The sequence below is a fragment of the Mixophyes fleayi genome, chromosome 5 (genome assembly GCF_038048845.1).
Source record: "Mixophyes fleayi isolate aMixFle1 chromosome 5, aMixFle1.hap1, whole genome shotgun sequence".
Classification (NCBI taxonomy): Eukaryota; Metazoa; Chordata; class Amphibia; order Anura; family Limnodynastidae; genus Mixophyes; species Mixophyes fleayi.
The window spans coordinates 169,201,303-169,229,165 of NC_134406.1; the positions used below are offsets into that span (position 1 = coordinate 169,201,303).

At 37.9% G+C, this 27,863-nt stretch overlaps 1 protein-coding gene across 2 annotated transcripts in view; it reads right to left on the reverse strand.

The window, feature by feature from the left end:
- LOC142158756 (uncharacterized) overlaps window positions 1-27,193 on the reverse strand; it is a 49,250-nt gene extending 22,057 nt beyond the window's left edge. Inside the window, exons 1-4 of one of the 2 annotated variants that reach the window (XM_075213003.1) lie at window positions 27,055-27,193; window positions 24,066-25,217; window positions 23,096-23,192; window positions 13,105-13,356 (exon numbers count right to left, since the gene is read on the reverse strand). In XM_075213003.1, coding sequence (XP_075069104.1) covers window positions 13,105-13,356; window positions 23,096-23,192; window positions 24,066-25,191 — 1,475 coding nt within the window. In that variant the 5' untranslated portion in view covers window positions 25,192-25,217; window positions 27,055-27,193. Of the gene's footprint in view, window positions 1-13,104; window positions 13,357-23,095; window positions 23,193-24,065; window positions 25,218-27,012 lie in introns of both variants that reach the window. The other variant, XM_075213004.1, reaches the window with a different exon arrangement.
- Window positions 27,194-27,863: the final 670 nt, after the last annotated feature.

Genomic DNA, 27,863 nt, shown 5'->3' on the forward strand with positions numbered 1-27,863 from the left:
TCACTCTCGCCTCCAGTCGATTTATACAAACCCCTACCTCTCTCCAAAAGTAGGAAACCAATGGGCACCTCCAGAGCATATGCCAAAAGTCCCTCCTCTCACTCCCACACTTAGGACACAGAACCAACTGACCACCGCTAAATTTAGAGAGCCGGAGAAGGGTAAAATACACTCTATGCAAAAGGAAAACCTGGACCTGGAGAAAATTTGACAGAAGCAATGACCCGATTAGGACTGCACAACATAATATCCCATGTCTTATCACTAAAATATCCCCAAGATCACCTTCCCACAGGCGTCGCAATTCCGGCAAGCCACCCGCACCAGATCCCTCCAGCAAAGTTTAATACATGGACAAAATTTGCCGTCTTGGGCCTAGCCTTGACAGCTGTACCCGGAGAGGATCTGCACTAAGACTTGGGGCGGCCCCCTGAAACTGCGAGGCCAAGGCATGTCTTAGCTGCAAATACCTGAAAAAGTAACCCCTAGGTAGTTCATATAACCTCCGTAATTGCTCCAAGAAACACAGTATCCCGTTCACATACAGTTGTCCAATATGTTCTATATTATAAATACGCCAGGCTCCAGCTCCCCCCATCTTTACAAACTCACCAAAGTCCAGATTATCCCAAAATAGAGTACACAGATCATAGGCAGATTCACCCCCAATCCAAGACGAGAGCCTCAGGGCCTGTGTCAGCAAGGGAGGATCGTCCCTAGGCCTTCTACCAGCTAAAAGGAACTGCATGCGTAAATGTCTAGATCCTGTCACAGAGACTAAGAAATCATGAAGATCCGAGCGACCGCAACCATACATCACTATGTGCCAATTGAGAAGAAAAATAATAGAGTCGCAGATTTGGCAGAGCCAGACCCCACGATCCCCGAGAACAACAGAGTAGTAAGCTTCACTCGTGCTCTCTTGTCCACCCACACCAATGAGGATATGAGTCGATCAACAGAACGGAATATACTATGAGGGATGCAAACCGGCAACTGCTGCAAAACATACACAAACTTTGGCTGAATTATCATTTTAACCAGATTGATTCTACCTGTGACTGTTAGTGCCAGCTGCTTCCACACCCGAACCCGGCTTTAAAGATAATCAATCTGAGGCTGGATATTACGCTGAATCAATCACACCCACTGGACAAAAACCATCCCAAACCCAAATTTCGATAGCAACGGCCACAGGTACCTCCACTCCACAGAATCAAAGGCCCTAGCAGCATCTGGCGACACCACCACTGCTTCCTCCTCTGCCGAGTAGGGCAGCTGCAGAGGACAAAAAAGCCTATGCAAATTTATAGCCGTAGATTTTCCCGGCATAAAACCAGTTTGGTCAGAATGTACAATCTCACCAATCACCTGACTCAAACGAGACGCCAAAATCTTTGCCAATATTTTAACATCCGTTGTCAACAAGGATATAGGTCTGTATGAATGCAGAGACAAGGGTCTTTCACCACTTTAGGAATAAGAACTATAAGAGCCTCAGACATGGACGAGGATACAGAACCCAAATCTCTAAAACTTGTAAACATTTCTTGCAAGCGGGGCACAAAAAAAACCATATGCTTCTTATACAGTTCTATAGGGATCCCGTCCACACCCGGAGCCCTGCCATTTGGAAATAAGGATATTGCAGCTACAATCTCTTCATCAGTGATCGACAAATCCAAACTCTCCCTGCTAGCCGCACTAAGCTCTGGTAAGCAAACAGCCGCCAAGTACGAGTCTAAATCGCAATCAGAATATTCAGCTCTAGATGCATACACATCTTTAAAATATGTATAAAAAACTTCACTAATCTCTTCAGTCAAGTTATGCACAACATCCAAGGTATCCGTGATAATTGCCACTACAGTCTTTCCGATCTAGCCAAGTACGCCAAAAACCTACCACATTTATCCACCTCAAAATATTGGGTATGTCTAGCAAATAACAACTTACGCCTCGATTTGTCTAATAAATGGTCTAACCACTCTTGATGTATCACTAACCAAGCCTGTGTGTCAGATGCCATATGAGAAGAAAGATACACCTCCTCCAACTGTAAAACCCCCCTCTCTAACATATCACCTCGCAGCCTGGACTCTTTTTTAAAACGATTAATACTTCTAATTAGAGAACCTCTTAAAAAGGCCATGAATGAATCCCAAATGAAAGGTGGATCAGCTGTATGAACATTAATAGAAAAATAACCCTCCCATTGAGACTCTGTGTCCCCATCCTTCAGTAATGTCAGTCAGAAGGGAAAAAGTCTCCAAATTGCTTGGCCGCGAGAGACATTAAGTTTTAAAGTTAATACTAAGGAAAAATGATCTGAGATCCCTTCTCAGTAAGTATGCAACATCCAGGACTGCCGGCAGCAGCCTCTTAGAAACAAGTCCCAAATCAATTCGGGAAAAGGCATAATATGAAGTAGAGTAACAAGAGAAACAAATCTCTGCCGTGTGTCTCAAACGCCACACATCCACCAAGCCCATCTCTTCCACCAGATCAGCAAACTTCAACTTTCCAAAATGCATAGTATTTCTCACCTCCCTCCACCTGTCAAAATTAGGATCCAACACATTGTTAAAATCCCCACAGCAAATCACAGGAGTATCAGGAGAGAGATACAATCACTACATTTTTTTAAAACTTCACCACTGTAGGGGGGCTGGACAGACTGACAATACATTTATACGAGTAGAATCAAAAGTACCCCTCAAAATAACGTATCTACCCAGTGGGTCAAATTCCACCTCTTCCAAAACAAAGTTAACTTTTTTACATATAAGGAGAGACACCCCCCTGGAATGGCAGGTGTGAGTAGCACGATAGGCCCATCCAACCCACGGTTTCTTAAGAGCCAATAGCTTACCTCCCCCACTAGATGAGTCTCAGTGAGGCATATAACATCCACTTCATATTTTCTTAATTGAGATATGACCAAAGAACGTTTAATTTGATCATTTAGACCACGAACATTCCAGGTCAATTTAATGGAACCCTTACTCACCTTCCCAATTGCCATAACACCAGGGAATACATATGATGCAATTCAAAACGAAACCCCTCCAGACCCAGGCAGACACCCAGCCACCAGACAGCCACAATAACACATACAATATCAATTAACCTCGACATCAGAAAGTATTTGCATAGAAAAGAACATTTTGACACTGCATTGCACCTTATTAAACCCAACACTCCCTACCCTATCCAAACAACCCCCCTCCCTGTAGATCCACCCCCAACTCAGACATACCTGGAGCCCACTACAACAACCCCCATCTCCTCAAACAACCCACACATCTATCCCCACGTGCTAGTATATGCTATCAGAGGAGAAGGAGACCCTGACCCTTACAGCAAGGAGAGCCCCCCAGCCCATGCACCTACACCACTACTCCTCCATCCCCCATGACCATCCGATCAATAGATACAAAATATCAGGGAACATCAGGAATACCACCCTCAAATTATCACCTTCATGAATAGCTAAATAACTTGTACATAAATCAAAAGCATTTCAACATACATAAACGGAAGTCAGAAGCTATGTACTTGAAAAAACGGTCTCAAATACTTTAGCTATTTGAACCAAACAATAATCAAATTACATCAGTTCATTCCAGGAAGCCAATACATCAGCAGGAACATTTTCAATCCGGGCGAGGACCTCTAGGAGCTCGCCTATCCAGTCAACGGAGAGTCAAAGAAAAAGGTAGTTCCATCAGCAACCACCCATAGCCTGGCCGGAAACAGCATAGCGTATGGCAATTGCATCTCACAGAGGCGACGCTTCACCTGTATGAACTGAGCTCTGCTTTTTTGTACATCAACCGAGAAATTTAGAAACACCACCACTCTTTGGTTTTCATACATTAAAGGGCCCTTAATCCGAGCCAGACGCAGAATAGCATCCCGATCTTTATAGTATAGCACTTTAGCAATGAATGCGCGCTGCGGCGCAACAGGAGGCGGCCTCTGAGCCGGAATCCGATGTGCCCTCTCCACCACAAACTGGACCGTGAACTCCTCTCTGCCGAATGTCTGAATCATCCAGTTCTCCAAGAAGGTTTCAGGAGCATCCCCCTCCGCCTTTTCAGGAAGACCAACCATCCGAACATTGCTGCGCCTGAGGCGGCCCTCCATATCCGAAAGCTTCTGCTTAACAGACACCATCTGAGCCTCCAGGCCAGCAACCTTCTGAGGTAATGGAGTTGTACTGTCCTCAAGAACGGAAATGCAAGCCTCCGTCTCTGCAACTCGCTCTTGGATCTTCTGAAAATCATGTCGCATCAATGACAGATCAACCTGCACCTCTCCAATTTTGTCCATTACCTTCTTTTCAGAGGCAGTGATAGCTTTCAGGACCTCCTGCAAAGTAGTGGCAGAATCTGTAGATGAATCTGAGTCCTTGGAAGACTGAGGCACCTGCAGTTCAGACGCAGGAACCCCTCTCGAGGCTACAGAGGAGTTCGAACTGGGATATTTCTCCAACCTGCTAGCAGCAGTACTACTTGCAGTGTGCTTACCCATAGTGGCACCTGCTATGCACAGATGTTGATAGATGCACTATTAGGTTATACACAAACAGCTTATAAATGCAAGAAAAGGTCACAAAAAAGCGCCCAGGCCTCAGCTAGATTCACTGCCAGAGTTTAGATGTCTGAAAGGGAAATATGGCCAATGCAATGAAGGATCAATGAAATGCATGCATTCCCAGATAGCACCTGCACACAAAAAATTCAGAGAGGGAGCCGACCCAAACAATGAGATAGGATGATAGGAATCAGGATAAGGAGGTCCTTGCCAGGTTTTGGTAAAACTACAATTAATGCTTCAGACATTGAAGAGGAAATGGTATTAGATTTCAGTAATCTATTATAAAGAGTTAGAAGGTGAGGGACAAAAAAAAAAAAGCTTTTACATTTTTTATACAGTTCAATCGGAATGCCATCCACTCCCGGGGCCTTGTGATTGGGAAAGGAGGTGATTGCCAACTCTACCTCTTCTGCTGAGAGGGGGCATCTAGGAGGGCAAAAGACTCGTTAGACAGCCTAGGAAGGTGGATGAAATCCAGATATGTATTAAGTTGCACCTCTGTATAAATTACCTTGGATTCATAAGACGCACTATAGTAATTAAGGTGCTAGCAATACCCATTCCCGTAAAATGTTTTACATGGTTGTGATCAAAAGATAGTTATGACTGTCTTATTCACGCCCTCCTCCCAAACCACACAAGCCCTATGCCCATTACCCATGTCTGCTCGTGTATTAGGAATGTCTAGTAAATAATCGCCGCCTCTTAGCCTTGTCGAATAAAAAAATCCAACCACTCACTTTGTATACTCAACCATCCAACCCTATCCTCAATTGTACGGGAAAGCAAGTATTTAGATTCAAGCTTCTTGCACTGTTGTTCCAATTCTAACTCCCTATGTCTATTAGAATTTTTAGTGTCCGCTATTTTTTTTTTTATAAGCATACCCCGCATGAATGCATTAAAGGCATCCCATATAAGTGTTGGATTGCCAATATTATTGTCCCCAAAATATCCCTCCCACAAGAATATAAGATCTGAACCAGTCACCATTGGCTCCAACCAAGCCGGATGTAGTTTCCAGAAACGTATACCCTTTTCTGTGGCAATGTCAACTTGAACAATTACAGGAGAATGGTCAGAAATGCCTCTTGACAAGTATTTTATTGAGGACACTGAGGACAACAATCTAGAGGAAAAAAGGATGAAATCTATTCGATCGAGAGAGATCGATCGAGAATTATAAGTAATTGATTAACAGGAAACTTACAATCTCCAAGCACCTACAAGTTCCTTCTCATTAAGGAGCCTAGATAAAGCAGTAGGTTTTGATGGTAATCGCTCAGAAGCCTCCCTCCACCTGTCGAGTGTAGGATCGGTGACATTATTAAAATCGCCCATACATACAACTGGTGTCAGGAGATGGAAAATCAGCGTCCTTCATGGCTCAAAGCACCTCGGTATTATACGGGGGTCGGATGTAGACAGCAAGTATTATAATTGGGGAGGACTCGCAAAAATACAAATCTGCCATAAGGGTCTAACTGTAAGTACTCTAATGTGAGGCGTAAGTGAGACGAGAAACTCCTCTTGAATTAGAAGGGTGTACAGAGTGATAGGCCCATTCCACCCATGGTCTCATCAGTGATGAGATGACAGTGTTTGAGAAATACATATTTGAGGATAGTACTCCTTAAAACCATTCCATTGTTGACTAAAAGAAAAATACAATATTGGTATTATGAGAACACATAACCCATATGTAATTTACGAATACACATCTAGTGGAACTAAATTATCATTACGCATCTGATAGTCTACTACCCCTTAAAGCAAAATGGAAACTTAATGTAGGGGTGTTGTCAGAGGAAGAATGGTCCCATATCCTAAGAAGTTTGAAAAAAGCAAATTAATTTACACATATTATATAGGGTCTAAAATAATCCCTGTTCACTGGTTGAATTTGGGAGAACACATGACTGAATGCCCAAAGTGTGGGTCAATGGATTGCAATTTCTGGCACTTGCTATGGCAATGCCCAAAAGTAAACGATTTCTGGACCAAGGTACGGGTATGTGTTTATAATACGGTGCATGGGGTTCCTCCTCTTACACCAAAGATATGTTTATTGGGTATTTCCTTGGATGATAGTTTCTCTAAAACTCATTGTCAATATATCTTTACCCTCACAACCCTAGCCAAGGTTATTATAGCCCGCAAGTGAATGACAAGGGAAGCCCCTGGTTTACAAAAAAGGAAAGTTCTTGTGAATGACACCATGAATCATGAAAGGTATATGTATACAGAAAGACACAAATATGAAAACATATGGTCACCCTGGTATTCCTCAAAATACAAACTACACAGGTCTGAACTAGACATATTTAAACTCTATTTCTCTGAATTGTCATCCTCCTCCTCTTTACTCTGTGCATTATGGCTGTAGCTCCCGAACAGCCACTTTATTAAAATCTAATCCAGTTCTAAACTCTCCTTCATAGTGGGAGCTGATGGCAAGTTTTTTAAAGTGAAGATAGATATAGATATAGATATATATATATATATTATATATACATACACTCACCCATACATACACACACACACACACACACACACATATACATTCTGCTTGAATCAAAACTCACCAACATCATATAACTATTTATGCTGTCCGACTATCTTGTTTTGTTTAATTTGTTTTATTTCATTATACTATGTCGTTTGGCTAAACTCTACAATAGAAATTACTTGATTAAAAAAAAAAAAAAAAAAAAAAAAAATAAGCCATAGAGTGAGGAGGTCAACACAAAACAAAAAAATTACATACAATGACATGAAACAGAAGGTAAAGATGGTCCTGCCCAAATTAGCTTACAATCTAGAATGCATGGAAACACTTGATACAGGTAGCAGAATAAGTGTGAGGAAAGTGTGTGTGACTACTGTAAGACAGCAACATTATCCATAAAGGATCCATGGACAACTGGCATTTATGTGCAGTTATTGGAGCTGCAGTACAGTTGTAGTGAGGAGAGACAGCAAGTGGTGGAGACATGAAGCATGAATTAGTCATAGCAGAAATCCTAATACAATCAGCCTCTGGCAACCACGATCTTCCCCCCACTCATTTTCTTCAATCTCTGGCTCTACAGAAAGCTTTTGCTTTCGCGCTGTTTGGGCATCTTTTGTGGTTATTCGCCATCTTGGAGTAACTATGTGTAGCTGGGAGTTTGTTCTTGTTTTTTTTAGCATCATGCTTACTACTGGAAACCAAGCCAGGGCATATTCTCCCCATATTCAGTGGCTGCATAGGAGACTAACAAAGGAGGAATGGATGGTAACTCCTATGTAATTTCGGTTTTATATTTATGAGAAGTGATTATGTGGGAGGTAGGGTACAGAGCTGATCTAAAGTGTAGCCAAAACTAACTGCCATCTGCATGGCACCATACATATAAATGTCAGACAGGCCGGTTGACTGCAATAGCCATTTCTGTCCCATCTAATTCACATCTTAATAAGTGTTAAATTACCACTATCTGCAAAACTCGAGTTACCTCATGCAAAAGAATTACAAATAATTTTCAGAAACATGTACTAAATTCTTTATAAATAAACCACCATAGAGTGGCCAATAAAGTAGATATTGAAGAAACCAGCTGCAAACATAGCCTGGAACCTTAAGAATGGTTGACCATCTGCTGTATAACTATGTTTACACTATAAAGCGAAATAAAAAAACAAAAAATAAAAAAAAACAAAAAATAGCTTGTTACTTTAACTGCGGAATAGTCGCATCCTATGAATTTAACAATTTATGTGCACTTTGTGTTTAACCTGTGGGGAATCCTGTGACTTCTCACACCTTATATTTAGAGCTAAAGATATGTGACACAAAATAGAGGCATGTTTGCAAAGTACATCAGGTTTCAGATCTGCAAGTCTAGTAAAGAACACAGCAGGGAGATGTTGGAACTTGTAACGGATAATTAGAGGACGATGACATATCCGCCGTTAACGGAATATGGATTCATACATTATCCAGGGCAATGCAGTTGTGATAACTCTGCAGACAGTAAATACTGACAGTCTTAGTACTTTCCCCTAATGGATTTACAGGGGAGGCAGCTATGGGGTATGCCTAGGCTGCAAGGAACAAAACCATAATAAACAATCATTTCTAAAAAAATCTTCTATGTATTACATGTGTCTGTTCACTGTGTCCACTCACAGCAGACTAAATTACTAGAGGGACTGAAGAGAATGAATTGATGTGAAAAGACAATATGTGTTGTTTTATAAACCTGTACACTATGTTACTGAGACAAGCTTTGTGATAATATGAATTTGTGATATTGTAACACTATATTTTCAATATAAAATATATTGGATTATAAAAAAAAACAAAAAAAAAACAAGGAGCCCCAATCCATGATCATTAATATATTTATAACCATGTTAATGTAGTCAACTGACCCCATTGTAACTGGTTTACAAAATGGCAGAAAGGAAACCTAACTATAAAGTGTGTGTGTGTGTGTGTGACGTTGCTCCTCTCCTTTATAAACACAAATTTTTAAAAATGTTTACAAATGACTCGTGTGTACTTGACTATTCCTACTGACTATATATTTCTCACTTCTTGGCCTTTGTTTGTTTAGATTATTTAAGTTTTTTGGGTGGCAGTTACCATTTAGAACGACCTTTGCCATTTCAAATTGACTCAATTTTCTATCCATTTGTTTTATTTGCACTTTGCATTAAATTAATAAGGATATACTAAATTCATTTAAGCAACAAAGTGTAACTGCGATGCCACCTAACAGGCAAATGTCTGCTGTGGGAGTAACTGAACAGGACAGAGGTAATATCACGTCAACGCCTACAAAGTCAGCAAACAAGATGTCACGCCTTTCTTGATGTTGGTGACTTTGATGAAACAAATATTAATGCTCATAACGGTGGTCCTATGAACAGTATTTCATCATCATCAACATTTATTTATATAGCGCCAGCAAATTCCGTAGCGCTTTACAATTGGGAACAAACATTAATAAGACAATACTGGGTAATACATACAGACAGAGAGGTAAGAGAACCCTGCTCGAAAGCTTACAATCTATGGGACAATGGGAGTTAGAAACACAAGGGCATGTGCTACATCATATTGCACAATGGACCAGCCAGACTGCAAAGGTAAAAGTACTGAGTGGGCTGTGTGTGTTGCAATGTTGGTCAGAAGGTTGTTGTCTTGCGTTAGCAGTGTAGAGGATGGCAATAGGGTAATCTAGGGAAATTAAGATGATGGTTGAGGAATATCATAACCTTGTCTGAAGAGGTGGGTTTTCAGTGAACGCTTGAAGGTTTGAAGACTAGAGGAAAGTCTTACTGTGGGTGGGAGGGAATTCCACAAAGTAGGTGCAGCCCGGAAAAAATCCTGTAACCGAGAATGGGAGGATGTGATGAGAGTGGAGGAGAGACGTAGATCTTGTGCAGAACGGAGGTGTCGAGTAGGGAGATATTTCGAGACAAGTGAGGAAATGTATGTCTGTGCAATCTTGTTGATGGCCTTGTATGTTAGTAGAGTATTTGTAAATTTTTAATCAAAACTATTGGTGACATGAAACGGGAAATTGATAAGACTATAAGGAGATTTACGCAAGTAATGTGGTATATAAAGAAATATTTGTAAAACAGGAATTGTGTTAAAAAAAAGAAAGAATTTGAGCTGGTAGTTGATTCCACATTTGTGGGACAAGTAATATGCAGAATGTAACAGTTACCAAAAAATGGTCCAACATGATCTTAATCTTATATTTTTCTGTCATTTTGACAGCCTTCTAACTAGTATGAAATATGTTAAAACACAACCAAACAAAACATATATTGTAGATAGCTTGTTCTTTACTGACACCTAATGGAAAGTATGTATATTAGTTATCACCATGTACTGTTCTAAATTGAAAACAAAATACAAGCACTAAATATCATAGGTATTATGGTCAGCCATAGAAAAACTCTCAATACTAAACAGTGGCAAGATGCAAGTAATTTGTTAATCACAGCATGTAAGCACACTAAATAATGTAATTACAAGTAATGATAATATAATAAAAAAAAAAAGTAAAGAAAGTCCACATATATACAGTTCAATGGAACTACATTTGCTGAAACAAGTCACTGCTTCACCACATACAGATTCAATAGGCCTATTCAGTGAACACACAGAATATATATCTTCATTGTCATGTTTATTTATGAGGCGCCAGATTCCTCAGCGCCGTACCGTCAGCTATACAGAAAACATAGACATAACAATTACATCATACAAACACATACAGAAGCAATAAACAATTGCATGAGGATATATATATATATATATTATAAATGCTTAGTGGCGTGTGTTAGTCAGTCTGTCTGTGTGGAAAAAATAAAACCAAGCTGCAGCGCCACCTGCTGGGCGGAGTTATACACTGACCTACTAAATTCTTAGTGTGTGTGGAAAAAAAAATCTAGAAAGGGCTGAAATTTGGTATACTAAGATGTTTTTAATTTGTTCATTTAATTTGTTAATTGTTAAAAGTGTTTATAAAGATTTTAAAAAAAAAATATATATATATATATATATTTCTTGAAGGAGAAGTGACAGTTGGGAGTGGTTGGTGGTTGCCGGGGGTGAAAGTGGGGGAGTGGTTGGTGGTTGAGGCCTGGACTATCGCCCAAATGCATGACAAGAACCTTTTTAACACCTTAAGTAGCTTGATTTGACTAGAATGCATGAGTATCATACACGGGTTAACTTGTACTATATAAATGCCTAGTGGCGTGTGTGAAAAAAAAAACAAGCTGCAGCGCCACCTGCTGGGCAGAGTTATACACTGACCTATATATTTCTTGAAGGAGAAGTGACAGTTGGGAGTGGTTGGTGGTTGCTGGGGGTGACAGTGGGGAGTTTTAAACACCTTAAGTAGCTTGATGAAGAATGTGGCAATGAAGATGAAGGATGAGGTGATGGAGAAAAATGATGAGGTGGTGACATGTGGACAAAACCACGTTAAAAAAGGGCGCTTGCGTCGGGAAGTAACGCTCTTCCCCTGAGGAGGCCTGGGCTAGGCCCAAATGCATGACAAGAACCTTTTTAACACCTTAAGTAGCTTGATTTGACTAGAATGCATGAGTATCATGCACGGGTTACCATATATATATATATATATATATATATATATATATATATATATATATATATATATATATATATATATACACACACACACACACAAACATACATATATACACACATATAGATTTAGCTACTTGCCATTAAGGGTCATTAGGAAAATGTAAAGCATGAACCCACAATGCAATTGGAAATTTTTACATGTGAAAATTATGACACCTGCAGCGATTTAAAGCACCTTGGGTTTCTTCAGATGGACTTGCAGAGTTGGGGGCAGTTCCAAGAACAGGGGTATGCACCTTGAAATATGCTTTGCAGACAAATGGGTAAATCTGCACACAAAATTAAAAAAATTGCCAGTGCAGTTCAACAGCATTATGGACAGCAAGTCTTGTGTATAGGAAAATGCTTCCCTTATTGCAACAACCTTAGCTGGTCATATATGCTGTGGAATTCTAGAAAATTGCCCAGCAGGGAGTAATGCCCAATTAAAGTCCGATGGAAATCCATAGTATCTTATCGGGCATGTTGGTAAATGTGGACGGAAGTCGGCAACAACAGGCCCTAGTTATGCCACAAGTGATTCAGTCACAGGCCAGCGGGCAGAACAGCTGGGTCTCTTTCAATATGACCACACTCTACACTTGCACTATGCAGCATGATTGGCCTTGTGGACAGGTTTAATCCAAAAGATCTCATGCTCTGATAAGCTCCTAAAATATTTACATATTTATCTGTAGAGATTATTTATATCTTTATCATATATATATATATATATATATATATATATATATATATATATATATATATATATATATATATATATACACATATATACACGTCAACTTGTATTTAGGTCCTGTATAAAATAACTGTACTAATTTGTGAATTTCCCAATTATAACTATGCAATTTTCAAATAATTCCAAGTATTGCTTACGTTTAACACCAATGGCGTATGTAAGTGAAAGGTACTCCTAACATGAGAGGTTGCATAAAAAAAGAATTATACATTATACCAATGGGTCAAAGAACTCAAGAAGCATTGGTTAGAAACAGATTCCAACCTCTGTAAGAGATATGTTGAGTTCACTGTGAAAAAAATTGGAAGCAAAAAGGGTAGATGGACAAGAAGCTGAAGAAGGATAAAACTCCAGCGCGAATGCCCAAAACTTTTTAGGACCTGACATATACCAGGGTTTGCCATTTGGATTGCAAACTTGAAAGGTCCACTACAAGGATCCTTTAATTACATGTTCACAACATGTCTATTTATCAATATTATGCATCTATCCCTAATATAAACTCTTCTCCTGAACTAAAAATACACTGTAAATCTTTCAAATCCCCACCTTAATAATGGTGAAAGAATATAAATTCACTTACCTACTGCAGATGTCACAAGTGAAGTCTCTCTTTGAAGTAGACTGTGGATTTGTAGAACCATCTGTAACAAAGACGCCGATATGTTTTTCTACTTTCCGTTTCCCCTTCTTACACTGGCCATTATTCTTCTTGTGATGGAATTGCTTTTGGTGTCTATTCAATTGGCTAATGTTCTTGAATCTTTGAGCACATAACGGACATGTAGTAAGTCTGTGTTTTTTGTGCTTTGAAGAGTGGGCTTTCATCTGCGTCCTAAATACAAGAAAAGATGTTGCAACCAATACAATAATACAGAACCCATAACTTTCTGCACATTTATGTGTACACATCTCACTAAATACAATTCACAAACATGTATATTGCAGTATTGACGAGAAAATTGCCATTCATTAAAAGTCATGCCAACATATCACCAATACTCAATCTTCTAAAGGCAACCCCTTCTTTGGAGCAAAGAACCATAATCCGTTTTTCAGGTCTACTACACAGACCAGTATTTCTCCAGCCAGTGCACACTGGAGCGGTCTCAGTTCAACAGTCTCTCTATGGATTTGATATTTCCAACTTTTCATATTGCTAGGAGCCCTGAGGACTGCCATGTGCTGTACCTAGGTGCCATGTTCTCAGCGCCTCTGTTCTATTCAATGAAGTTGTTAGACTAGCACTTTGTGGACAAATATTGTTGTTTTTTTCCTTTGAAAAATGTGTTCAATGTTTAATATGTTCAGAAAATTCTACTAGACTGGCTTTGAAAATGTCTGCCTGGCTTAAGTTGTTTGGCCAGCACTTTATATTAGATAACATTTTCAATTTTAAATGCATTTACATCTTGTGTATCAATGCAAACTATCTTTTTAGTGTACTTTAGGCACCAATAGGTAGTAAAACATTCATAAGTTAGCTGAAAAATATATTCACATTTACACAACAGCAAGATTTAATGTCCTTACAATGTTGAAAGGTTTCATGCAACTTGCTGCTTGTTGGAACTACTCTCCAAATAAAGTATTATATATATATATATATATATATATATATATATATATATATATATATATATATATATATATATATATATATATATATATATACACACACCTGGAGAAGGTCCTTATTAAAGAGACCAAATTGTGGTGGGATATTAAAACCTTAGAGCAATATATTAAGGTAGATAGAGTCCCGAGAGGCCTCCGTATTAACAAATCCCCCACTTTTAACTCTAGCGATCCGAATTTCATCAAAGAATGGGATGGGGTTCTCCATGAGTGTTCTAAAAAGTTGATGCAGATAATTGTTCAAGAAAAAAGAAGAATGGTCCTGGTGGTTGAAAAGGAAATACAGGAAAAAGAGAAAAGTATGAATGCATTTAAAGACCACAAAGATTTTGCGGTCAATGAACAAGTACTAATTAAGAAAGTGAATAGGGTTGAATTGGATGTAGCTAAAATTAAAGAGAGAAAGTACGCCAGAGATAGGAATGATTACATCAAAGATAAAATTAAAAGTTGGAAAAAGACTCTGACTAAAATGTATAGGAATAATGGTGAGACAAATATGAATATAAAAACCTCTGAGTCTTGGACAAATGTTCCACAGAAAAGGAGATCTTTCACCCCAAGGAATATTCCAACTAGGAGGCAGATGAATACCAATACATATAGGAACCGTTTCTCCGCTCTGGATAGGGCTGAAAGCGATATAGAGGATTTTTTATCGCCCGATTCAGCTGCACGGGAAAGCCAAATTTCCTGTTACAGGAAAATACCAAGCGAGCTTCCCCATTAAAACGCAGATGGATAGACGAAGAGGTAAGCGAGGGAGTCGCAAAACCTCAGAGAAGAAGGTTAGCCTAGACAGAGGGGTGAATTTGAAGACGCAAGGTATTTTTAATCTTTCTTCACATGTACTGACTAACTCAGAAATTTCAGTTTTGGGAAAAGGTTTGTCCTTTGCCCCAACTAAGAGGCCTAGTAAATTTGAATTATATATTGATATCAATAAATTTGTCAGGAAACTGACATTAAAAAGGCACTTCTTAAGAAAAGATGAGGCAGTTCTGACTAACTATGAAGGGATTTCAAAATCAGGGTTTAAATTACCTTCAAAATATTACCCATTGGAGTCCAAAAGCAGCTTTATTGAAATATTTCAGACTCTAGTAATTGAGGATCTGTGTAATTCAGATTCCAATGAGAATGGTCCCAAAAGTAGTTATGGTTCTAACAATTTGAAACCACAAGAAGTAAAAGCTCTTAAGGAACTGCAAACTAATCAGGATTTGGTTATAAAACAAGCTGATAAGGGAGGGGGATTGGTGATCATGAATAGAGAGGCTTATGTAGGGGAAGCCCTACGTCTTTTAAATGACACATCCTCCTATCAGAAATTAATTAAAGATCCTACTGATGGCTTTGTTTCAGAACTAAGGGATATCTTGACTGTAGCATTACACAATGGGCTTATTGTTAGAGATGAATATCAGTTCTTAATAATGAACTATCCAGTAGTGCCCATATTTTACTTCTTGCCCAAGATTCATAAGAGCCTGGTGAATCCACCAGGTCGGCCGATAGTGGCCGGAATAGATTCTATTACTTCTCGGGCTTCACAATATGTGGACTTGTTTCTACAGAAGTATGTTATACAACTACGGTCTTATTTGAAGGATACCACTAGTGTCCTTCAGTTATTTAATGATTTTCTATGGCATCCTGACTACATATGGGTAACAATTGATGTTCAGGCTCTGTATACATCAATAGGTCATCAGAAAGGAATTGAGGCCTCTAGATACTTTTTGAATAGGGATAATGATCTTACAGATGCCCATAAGGACTTTATTTGTATTTTAATAGATTTTATCTTGACTCATAATTATTTTACATTTTTAGATCAATTTTATTTGCAGACATGTGGCACTGCTATGGGGACTGTTTTTGCCCCTAGCTTTGCTAATTTATTTTTGGGTCAATGGGAGGAGAGGTGTATATACCAATCTGAAAAATTTAAAGATAATATAAAATTCTACAAAAGGTATATAGATGATATATTTATGGTTTGGGAGGGTAGTACTGCATTGTTGGAAGAATTTTTAAGCTATCTTGACAATAATGATCTTAATTTAAGATTTACAGCTAAGTCTGATCCTTTACAAGTGGAATTTTTGGACCTTGTTCTAATGCAACAAAATGGTAGAGTTACTACTAAAAACTTTTTTAAAGAAGTGGATGCAAATAGTTATTTGCATTTTAAGAGTTGCGATTTACATAAATGGAAGACAAATATACCGTTTTCACAATATAGTCGTATCAAGAGAAACTGTAGTGATCCCACAGTATGTAGTGAACAACTGGCGGTATATCAAGATAGATTTATGGAAAGAGGGTATCCAAAAAGTTTACTTGCAGGAGCTCGTAATAAGGTTGAAAATGTGGATAGATCATCACTGTTAAACTATACTAAGAAAGAACAAGGAAAAAATAGAGAAGGAGTTTCTTTTATTACGAGCTATAACAATGGTGAGAGTAAAATTAAATCAGTGATTTCAAAGCATTGGAACATTCTTAAGAGAGATCCTGTTTTAAGTGATATTTTACCTAATAGACCAGATATAATCTTTAAAAAGAGTCGCAATCTTAAAGATATGATAGCTCCTAGTATGCTCAAGGAAAGTATCAGTACTCCTTCTACCTTTTTAAGCTCGAAAGGAAGCATAAAATGCAATCATTGCAATATATGCAGATATATGAACAATAATAACAAAACATTCTCAAACCTTAAGGTGAATAAGAGTTATACTATTAACAGTCTCATGAACTGTATAACGTCATCTGTGATCTATTTGTTAGAATGCTCCTGCGGATTTAGTTATGTGGGCAAAACAAAAAGAATGCTCAAGCTGCGTATACAGGAGCATGTGAGGAACATTAAAAACAAATTAACTAATCATTCTGTACCTAAACACTTTATGGATGTACACCAATCAGACCCGAATTGTCTTAAATTTTTAGCTATAGAGCATGTGACCCTGGGTCCAAGGGGAGTTGATTTGGCCAAGAAGCTCGCACAGCGGGAAATGTATTGGATTTATACGCCGAACACATTGTCACCACATGGACTTAATGAGGGGTTTGAGGTTACTCCTTTTTTATAAGTGAGTGTTCTCTCTCATAATTGAGTGATCTATTTTATAATAGAGTTTTTTTAATTGAGTCTGCAATACAATCAAACTAGTATTTTGAATGCACTTTAGTTTTAATCTCGGCATTTGTTAGCCTTGTCACTTTATATGATGAATGGCCGGTGAGGGGCCAACGTTAGGTTCATTAGATTAGTGACTATTGTATTTTATATATATTTTTTAATATGTTATTCAAGCGTTATGTACATGTGCCGCAATATAGATGGGCGTTATAAAGGATCAATAAGGTCCAATATCTAGCGTTCTAGACATGCACAATAAGATGTTAGCTAAAGCCATGTTTGTGCATGTGCAATTGTTTTATATGTATTGTTGCGTATATGTGGGGAATACACTGATAGAGGTAATATTGTGCCCACTAGAGGGCACTAGACTTTATGTATATGTCTTTAAGCTCTATTGTGCCGATTGGCACATGCGCAATAGGTAAGTGCATTTGTGTACATTATTCTTATTAATTTGCGGGGAACCTACTGGTCTTTCATGCTGCTAATACAGGTATTGTTACATTCAATCAGCCTACTAGAGGGCATTAGATTCTGCCTGCATGTCTATAAGTTATAAAGCGCCGATTGACGCATGCGCAATAAGTCTATACTCCGAGTCTCTGTGCGCATGCGCAAAATGGCGCGGCGCACTATATATAGAATTGCTGGTAAGAGGGCTAGTACTGTCCTTTTTTCTCCTGATGAAGTCTGTGGAGACAGACGAAACGCGTTGAGAAGCTGTTACTGCCATTACACTGCATTGGGAGTTGATCCCTGTGTTTGTTACTTGAATTGTAAGTTACTACATTTTTATTATTAAAGTGTACTATTTTGATATCACATCTATGGTCCCTTGTGTGCCCTATTTCTGAGGCTGACAGTTGTGTATCCAGTCATGTAACCTGTTTCTGATGAGCTGCAGGATATCTACATCAACAAACTGTAAAGTTTCGCTATCTGGTACGCATATATCTACATAAATGTGTCCTGGGTGTTTTCACATATATTATATGGAAATACTGTGAATATAGCCACCTTTATTTGAGAATAAGTTGTAACTTGTATCTCTACATTGGGTGTTTGATTACAGCATTCATTTGCTGGTTTCTTCTCCACTGGTGTTCCCGGTCCTATTGTGGGTTTCTGTGTGATCCCAACATTTTACCAACATACTACACTATTGTGCGCCTCTTCCTCCATTTTTCTTCTATAGGTTGTTTCCATGCTACACCGCTTGGTTAAGGAAGATTGGCGGCCACCCGCACATGGGGAGTGTTTATTGAGAAGAACATAGACTTTTTGTTTGCTGGACTATTGGTGATTTGTTACAAAGCGCCATTTGTTGTATCTTGTTTTTTTGCAATATATATATATATATATATATATATATATATATATATATATATATATATATATATATATATATATATATATGTGAAAGTGCAGGTTATGAATACTGGCCTTCAAGGAAGACTGATTGAGCACAGCGATAAGGTGTTTAGCAGAAACGTTGTGTATCGAGAGGTTTCAGAACAGTAAGACGATGGAGATTAAGGATGTGGCGATGAAGATGAAGGATGAGGTGATGGAGAAGAATGATGAGGTGGTGACATGTGGACAAAACCACGTTAAAAAAGGGTGCTTACGTCGGGAAGTAACGCTCTTTCCCTGAGGAAGCCTGGCCTAGCCCCAAATGCATGACAAGAACCTTTTTAACACCTTAAGTAGCTTGATTTGACTAGAATGCATGAGTATCATGCACGGGTTAACTTGTGTGTGTGTGTGTGTGTATATATATATATATATATATATATATATATATATATATATATATATATATATATATATATATATATATATATATATAGAAAAAGGATAGACAGGATAGACCCACACTTTCTGCAAAGATGTTTATCATTTTGTTGTTTAAGCACACCTTCAGATATCTTACAGTGATATACTAAATTATTTATATCATAGGTGTTGCTGAGGAAATTTTCACAACTCCTGTACAGCAAATGCCATTTCAAATACCATAAGTTCTGTAATAGTTTTGAAACTATGTACATATTACATGACTTCATTCTGTGATTTTTGAATTATTTTATAGAGGTGCGACATGTATATTATTTACTCTACCCTCATCTTCAAGAACAAGATTAAAAAGTACATTAATGACAAGTTCAAGGAAAATCTTCAGCAAAAGAAATATAAAAAGCATAATAAAAGCTGAACTTAAAGTGAGACATTTGTTAATCATCCTACAAGTGTACCTTATTCACGAGAAAAGATATTATATACTTTACTTCTCCAGAATAAGAACGTTTTGCACAATTTAAACATTCAGCAAGGCAGCTAAAATAATATTTTTTGCAAGAAATTCCAGTTCCAAGGAGACATGGCAATACTTAAAACTAAGGCATTCTGGATCAGAAAAAGGATGCTATGGTATGAAAGGAATAACTAGGGACTACCCCCACAGCATAACTTGTGTAGCACAGTTTACTTCTATACAATAAAATACTATGCAGCAATGTGAATGCTTTGATTTTTAGTTTTTATTTTAGTACGAAGTGATGCCAATATATTTTCTCTCTGATAAAACTTGGACAGCTATTAGTCATTAGTCACTAGTCGCTAACAGTCATGAAACAGTTCTAATGTTTTGCTGTTATGATTAATAGTACAACATCAGGATGTGTGTCATGGCAACACCATTTGTGAATAATTCAATGTAACACACCATAAAGACAGAAAGAAATACAGTCTTATGTTTTTTCTTTATTTTCTATAAAAAGGTTAATAGAATAAAGAGTTACTAGTGCTGCCTCAAACTGCTGATTACATTGAGGAGATAGAAGATGAGCAACCAAACAGAAGAGTGAGTGGTCTCCATTAACTACGGTTTAAATATTTATTGGGTTTTCGCTCTTTCTATATTGGAAAGAGGTTTTTTTTCCATCATCACATATCATATGCAATAAAAAACTAAAATATTGTACATCGCAGGTAACAATTTTCATGGACATAAAATGCATGTCTAACTGGGAAATTTTAAGAACATTAATCGGTTTTAACTAAGTTGCTTTGATAGTTATCTGCTTAATGAAGATATCCGTGATGTCCATTTGTTTGCATAACATCACAATTTTGCAGAAAAAAATAATAATATTTTTACAAAGGCATTACCTACATAACCTAAGACCATATCATTTTTACTGAAACACAGCCAATAGGTTAAAACCAATCATGAAAAAAGGAGGGGGACAATTGTTTGGTACAGCTTCTGATAAATGGTGATAGGGATGTCAGAGGATTTTTTTTTCTTTAGCCTCAATTAGTTTAGTAATATTAACTGGTTCTCAGTTCTCACAGTGCAAGTAATGTCATATTGATTATGTTGCATATTTTCCAAGTGTTTCTTATATAGACTCATAATTATTGTATAACTGTCACAGAGGTGGTTTGTGATTCAGGTAGCACATTGCATTAAGCGTATGGCTCTTTCAATCACATAAATATGTAAAACTTTGACATAACTTTTTTAAGGCTTCACCATACCCATTATGTTTTCATTGATAGGTGGCAGGCATTAATATAATGAACACTTAAATATATTTATCCACATGTATACATTATATTCTGCCCTTATTACAGACTGTATTGGGTTCTTTAACACTGTCAGTGTTAGAAAGTTCCAAAGCAAAGTTTATGAAAACATGTTAAGACCTTGCTTTTTTAGGACAGACTATAATCAATTACACATAGTATGTGATTGGAGGAAAATATTTTTCATTAGAATAACCTTTACTATGTACTTAAGTTTAATATTGCTGGCATCCAAGGCCGCCATCAGGCGGGTACGGGGAGTACAGGCGTCTGGAGCCCGGGGGCCCCAATGTCCACCGCTGCTGTCTGCTCCCCAGTGTCCCCATTGCTGCTGTGAGCCTGGCAGTGAGCAGCTGTCAAATGCGATCGGTGGTGAACTGCAGGGGAATGATCACTCCGCCCATGTGATCGGCCCCCTGTCAATTGATCATCTTCCCGCTGCTGCTGTAGGAAGGAGCAGCGCTCTACTATCAAGAGGCTGCTGCAATCAACACCTTTCTCTGGGCTGTTTTTTTTAATTTTTATAAATGTGCATGTTAGTGTCACTAGGTACACAATATGGTGGTAGCGAGTTATTTTGTCAGGGCTATCATGATAGAACTATATTAGCCACAGCTGTTATATAATCTCTGGGTAAGATGGAAGAGTACATTTTACTTTCACTTTTGGAGGCTACATAATTCCAGGTTTACCATCTGGAAAACAGAAAGCCCCTGTTGCAATATTCAGGTATTTTAAGAAGAAATTGTAGCAGACTGCAGCTAAGTATATAAAAAGACTGAATAGCTTCACACTATAATAATAATAATATAATATTTAAAATTCTTACTTGCTTGTACACTTATTTTATTAGGCTTTTCTAAACCAGTTGCAGTACATTATTATCTGCAATTATTGTACAATAGCACTGGGATTATAATATTCATTTGAGTGAACTCGTTTACGATTTTACCAACCAGAAATAATTTAATTTCTCTACATGAATTAGATTTTATTTGATAAATGGTTATTTTATTAGATACTGTGACCTAAACAAACGAGGTGTTATAGAAATGAATGCGGAGATGATTTATATACTGAACAATGGCTGGCTAAGTACCATACCATTGTATTATCATTGTGCAGTGACCCTAAACCTCACTCCTGATCTTTACTTATTTTCTTTGCATGTAACGTCACTATATTTCCCTAAAAAATAATTTGATGAATGTTTTTCATAAGTAAAAGTGAAATTATTAAGTGTGTATATTGTCAGGTAAAAAGCACAGAACATTTACCAAAATATCATTCTTAAGACAATATGAATATGAGGTCTATTATCCAGAAAGCTTGGGACCGCAATTGGAATATTGTATGTAAAATATGCCAAGTACATTCAAAATATTATTCCTGCATTGACATTCTTATCAAACGGTGTAAGGATGGTCCTAACTTGGAGGACACTCTCTGTGATCCTAACTTTGTGTATAACAGTCCCCTGCTCATTATATTCAGCAGTAGTGCTTCTCATAGGGACTGTAGAAGTAAGCTATGTGATCCCTATGATGCGTATGCCAATAATCTCATCATTATATTGTATAGCAGTGCTCCTCGTAGTGACGGGAGGAGAGGCTCTCTGTGATTGTGTCTGTGCATATGACATACCCCACCTCATTTCTCCTACTTCCATCTCCTACTATTCATCTTTCAAACACATAGTACTTTCTTTTATATGTAACACTTTTGCATTTGCCTCCAAAATCATAAGCTATCCACGAGGGAGGCGGCCGGGGTGTGGAGGGGGAAGGGGGCTTGTGGAAAGAGAAGGGGTGGCCGGCAGCGGGGAGGGTGGGCCCTGTCTATTTCATTTGTACTGGGCCCACAATTTCTGATGCCAGCCCTGCTAGCATCTACTGTAACATATACATGATATATTGTATGTTTATATAGGGCGACGTGTGGTTAGTACTGCTCTGTCACAGTGCTGGGATCATGGGCTCGAATCCAACCCGTGTGTGTTAGGTAAATATATAACGAAAGCTCCAATGGGGCAGAGACTGATGTGAATGATCACATATTCTCTGTACAGTGCTGTGTAATACGAATGGTGCTATATAAACAATAATGATAATAGAGTAAAACTGCCAACTCCCCTGGTAACCTCTCGCTAAACATCTTTGACCATCTGTGCTGTCTGGGATTTCTTGAAACTTACTCTGTGAAGAATCTTTGGTTGCACTTGTCACAGATAAAGGGTTTCAAATCACCATCATGATTACACAAATGTTCATAAATCTTATTCCATTCTTGCTCTGCAAATGGATTAAAATGAAATAACATGGTTATTATAAAGAGCTGTAGCTGTGAACTAAAACTGTAATAATGAAAGCAAAGCAGAACGTAAATGCAACAATAAAAAAAGTAAAAGTAGTAATACTCAACATACTGAAGTGCAATGGTAACACAATTATATATATATATATCTCTCTCTCTCTATCTCCACACACATGCACACGCTTTAAACCTACAAAACAATGTTTCCTAATAATAGAAAATGTTTAAATTTTATCATGATTACATAACATCCTTACAAAAAATAAAATAAAATTAGAAGTATTAATGAAGTACAAAAACATATAATTAGGCTAACAGCAAGAAAATGAAAAAAAAAATGGATATGCACTGCTTCTTTATGTGTGGTTTTTCAAGGTGCATGCCCACATCATAGTCCTGGGAGCTGTCTGGGAAGATCAATCTACTACCAATCCATCCCCTTCATTTAAACTTTATACTTTTTTTTTTCCTAAAATGCTGCTTTGTTTAGCTCCACTTAAATTAATCTTATATCACAGTCATACATTGGATTGCATTGTTTTTTTTAATGTGCCAAAAAATGTACATCCTACTGAATGTAAACACCGAGTCCCAATCGCTGCAATCTCTGAGGATGTGGAACGAACAGGCCGTGCTTGTGCTCCTAATCTACATTCAGCAAAATATCTCTGATCCACCCATTACACAGTGCAAACTGTGGTATATCTGCAAATACTGCCATATAGGCCTGTAAATACATGCACTTGCAGGTTATAAACAAAACAAAACCTGGTGCATTTGCACATATGTAAAATGAGCCTTAATGATGGATGGAGAGCTAAGCTGCCATGGAAAAAGAATGAAGCACATACCCACTAGTCCACACTGACAACACTTGAAGACATCTTCATGATGACAAGTCACATGCAGGTTTCTGACACTTTCACTTTCAAATGATAAAGGGCATTTTGTGCACAAGAATACTTCACTCTTCTTGTCATGGGTCCTCATGTGGCTTTTCCATGCACTCTGTGTCATGAAGCGTTTCTCACAAACCTGACATTGATAGCTCTTTCTTACCAGACGGTGACTATTGATGTGTTTTTCCATTGGGGTCCATTCACTCATGGAGCAATCACAATACAAGCAGGTGAAGCCACCTCCATGCTTGTGACACTGCACGTGTATTTTGTAAGTGTCCTTTGTTTCAAATTCAAGTTGACAAGAGGCACATGTATAGCTCTGTTTCTTGCCATCAGTCTTTTTTAACTGGTCAACTGACAAGGACGGCATATTGTTTACTTTTGCATGTCTACTTTCTGTCCTTTCCGTTTCTTGAACCACGCTGCTTTTAGGAAGTTTTGCGTCAGTTGCCGTAGGAATCTGTCTAACGCTAGAAATCCGGTAAAGGCCCAAAGATAAGAGGTGTTCACACTGAGCATCATCTTCAGCTTTGCTTCTGGGTGAATCTGCTGTAGTCACAGGAGGAATAGAGTCATCTGGAACAGTTTCATCCAGCCGGAACTCTGACTGTTCTTCTTCAAATAATGAATTTACTTCACTTGCACTGACCATATTTGTGTTGCCACTTTGGCTCCCAAGGCTCATACTACATGATTCTGGGCTCATAGTGTTTAGCATTCTATACAAGAAAGGCATTTTTTCCATATTTTCCTCATTTATTTTATTTTCCTGAGCTATTTCCTCTCCAATACTATAGGAGTCATTTTCCTCTGGATCAGTGCTCGCTGGAATTAGCGGGGTTTGAGTTAACTGGTGTACGTTTGAGACATGAAGGCAGACTTTGTTTTTCAAACTGCTGGTAAATTGGCATAATTTGCACCTGTAAATCTCCAGCAAAAATACTTCCACTAGGTTGGCTATCCTGGCATCAAAGTCCTCCGCAGTAGATGCATAAAAGCATGATGTTGTAATCTCTGCGTCAATATGTAACGTTCTTGGTGTTATACTCTCAAATTTGTATTTTAGTTCATTCATTTCTCAAACCAGAAAATGCAGTGCACCTAAAAAAGGTAAAAAAAAAATGTGATTACACTGAATCTACCTTGTTAAAAAGCTATGTATATTTTGGAGAAATCATAAACATGTAGTTTGAAAGAAGTTTCAGCATCTAGGGGCCTGATTCATTAAGGATCTTAACTTGAGAAACTTCTTATTTCAGTCTCCTGGACAAAACCATGTTACAATGCAAGGGGTGCAAATTAGTATTCTGTTTTGCACATAAGTTAAATACTGACTGTTTTTTCATGTAACACACAAATACTTGATAGCTTATTTGTACACTGAAATTTAAAGTTGATATTTGTGTGCTACATGAAAAAACAGTCAGTATTTAACTTATGTGCAAAACAGAATACTAATTTGCACCCGTTGCATTATAAAATGGTTTTGTCCAGGAGACTGAAAGAAGAAGTTTCTCAAGTTAAGATCTTTAATGAATCAGGTCCCTAGTCCTTCTAGTACAGGATCATGCAACTGATCACCCAGAAGAAAGCTTTATTACCAGTACTACCGATATCATTAAAGAGACAATAACCTCACAAATTGTATTTGCTTAATTGTGTTTAAAACATAGGAAAGCATATGTTACACATGGTTTTAGGTTATTCCTCTGTGCACATTATGAACAAACTCATGAGTCTGTGCACAGTTGTCTACTGTTCCAGAATGTCCAGGAGATTCAGCAATGGGACACTTCCCATTCTCTTAGGTGTGCAGACAATTCTACCTGAATGTCGCTCACCAGGCTGCGTAGTGGGCAGATGTAAACCTCCCAACTGTTCTGATTTAGGGGAGACAGTTTAGATTATAGGGCTCTGTCCATCTTAAAGACAGCTTTTAACCACAGGAATAAAGTTGGAGGGTATGCCCCATTCACTGCAGCTATGGTGTGTGTGGCATATATAAATTGGTGTTTTGAAGAGGCTCTGGGCAGCCCAGCGCCCAGAAGTGCTGGACTGCCCTTCAAATTACAGGGTAGTAGTTTTTGACAAAGAAATTAAAATGGAATAGTAAAATATTTAACATCCAATTTTATTAATGTTTTGGTATACCTACCATCATAGTTTTACTACTATTTTGGTTGTTTAATTAAAGAAAGGAAAGCCAGTCATATAACTGTGTTTTGTGAACAGGTTCTGTGGCAGGTTTATGTTTTAAGAAGGTTTCCGTATTACGTGTTCACCACTGCCATTGTGGCATTTACATAAGAAACTTGTCTATAGCCTGTCCCAGCAAGGTCTAGTAGGAAGTGTTGTAGTTTTTCATGGGCTATACCAGTTTGGGCTAGCAATTCCATAGTAGAAATCCCTAGAGAGGGGTGGTGGAGGGCAGCGGTAATAAGGTTTCGGGAGGTGGGGTCCTTACATAAAGTTACTTTATATTTAGCCTTCATACCTTAAAAAACTACAGGTAATTATTCAAATAGCTAAAACTAGCTTTCTTGTCACCATTACTTTATGGCCAAAATTTTGTTAGTTAATGCTAAATGACAGCTGTGCTGCTCTGCAGAAAATGTTGCCAGCTCATAAACACTCTGAGAAGTAAACTAAAATACTAATTAAAATCCTTATTATCTACACTAGTGACATATTTTTGGACAACATGTAATGATTTCTAACGCTATAAATGCACAGTAAAACAATCTATGTCCAGATGCATATATCCATTTCCACATACATAGAGAAAAATCAAGCTAAATCTGCAGAAGCACACACGTTATCAATAGAAAATAACTTTTTAAGACAAGATTTAACAAGTGTAACAACTCCATAGAACTGCGAGCCCCTAAGCCCTTACACCTCGGTGCAGGTTACCAGGCAGAAGGAACGCTGTACTCACTGACAGTCTTCAAACTACAAGTGATCAACACTTATTGGATCAGCATCAACTGTCAGATCGGCATTTCTGTGCATCACAAGAGTCCTTCCGGCAGCAGAGATCCCTTCCTCGCTGCCTGTTGCTCTCAGCTGCTGAGCCCTCTGTGTGCCGCATGTACACCACTCCCACCTTTTTTTTTTTCTTCTTTTTTTTTTTTAAACAAACTTTATTACCAGACAAAGCAAAAAAAATTTTAACGCTGTATAGTAGGGAAAACGATCGTTCAATGAATGAATGAATGAATGTTTTGCATTCACGAGAAAAATGACATCGGACAGTCTATTACATCCGGAATATTTTAGTCTGCTTCTGAATTTAGAATAGACTTTCTAAACGACTTAACATTGGTACATTCACAAATTTCTATACAACAAGTATTTTACAACAGTACATGAATCAAGAATAAGTTAATAAAGTAGCAAAATCAGTGCTAAATTCATGAGTAGAAGAAATATCTCTAGATGAAATGGGTCAGAGTAACAAGTCTGCAAGAATCCTAAATATATATATATATATATATATATATATATATATATATATATATATATATATACATCCACTGGTGTAGTTCATTTTATGGATAATATCCTAAGTAAAACCTGGTACCCAAAGGTTACATACCTGGAGACCAGCATGCAGACTCTCTGGTGGGACCCCCAAAATCTGAGCAATGCCTGCTGATGCTCACCTTATTCCGATCCCAGGTAAGTAGAATTCTTTATTATAGCAAAAACGTGATTAACATCACCCAAAATTAATTCTCAGCAGGG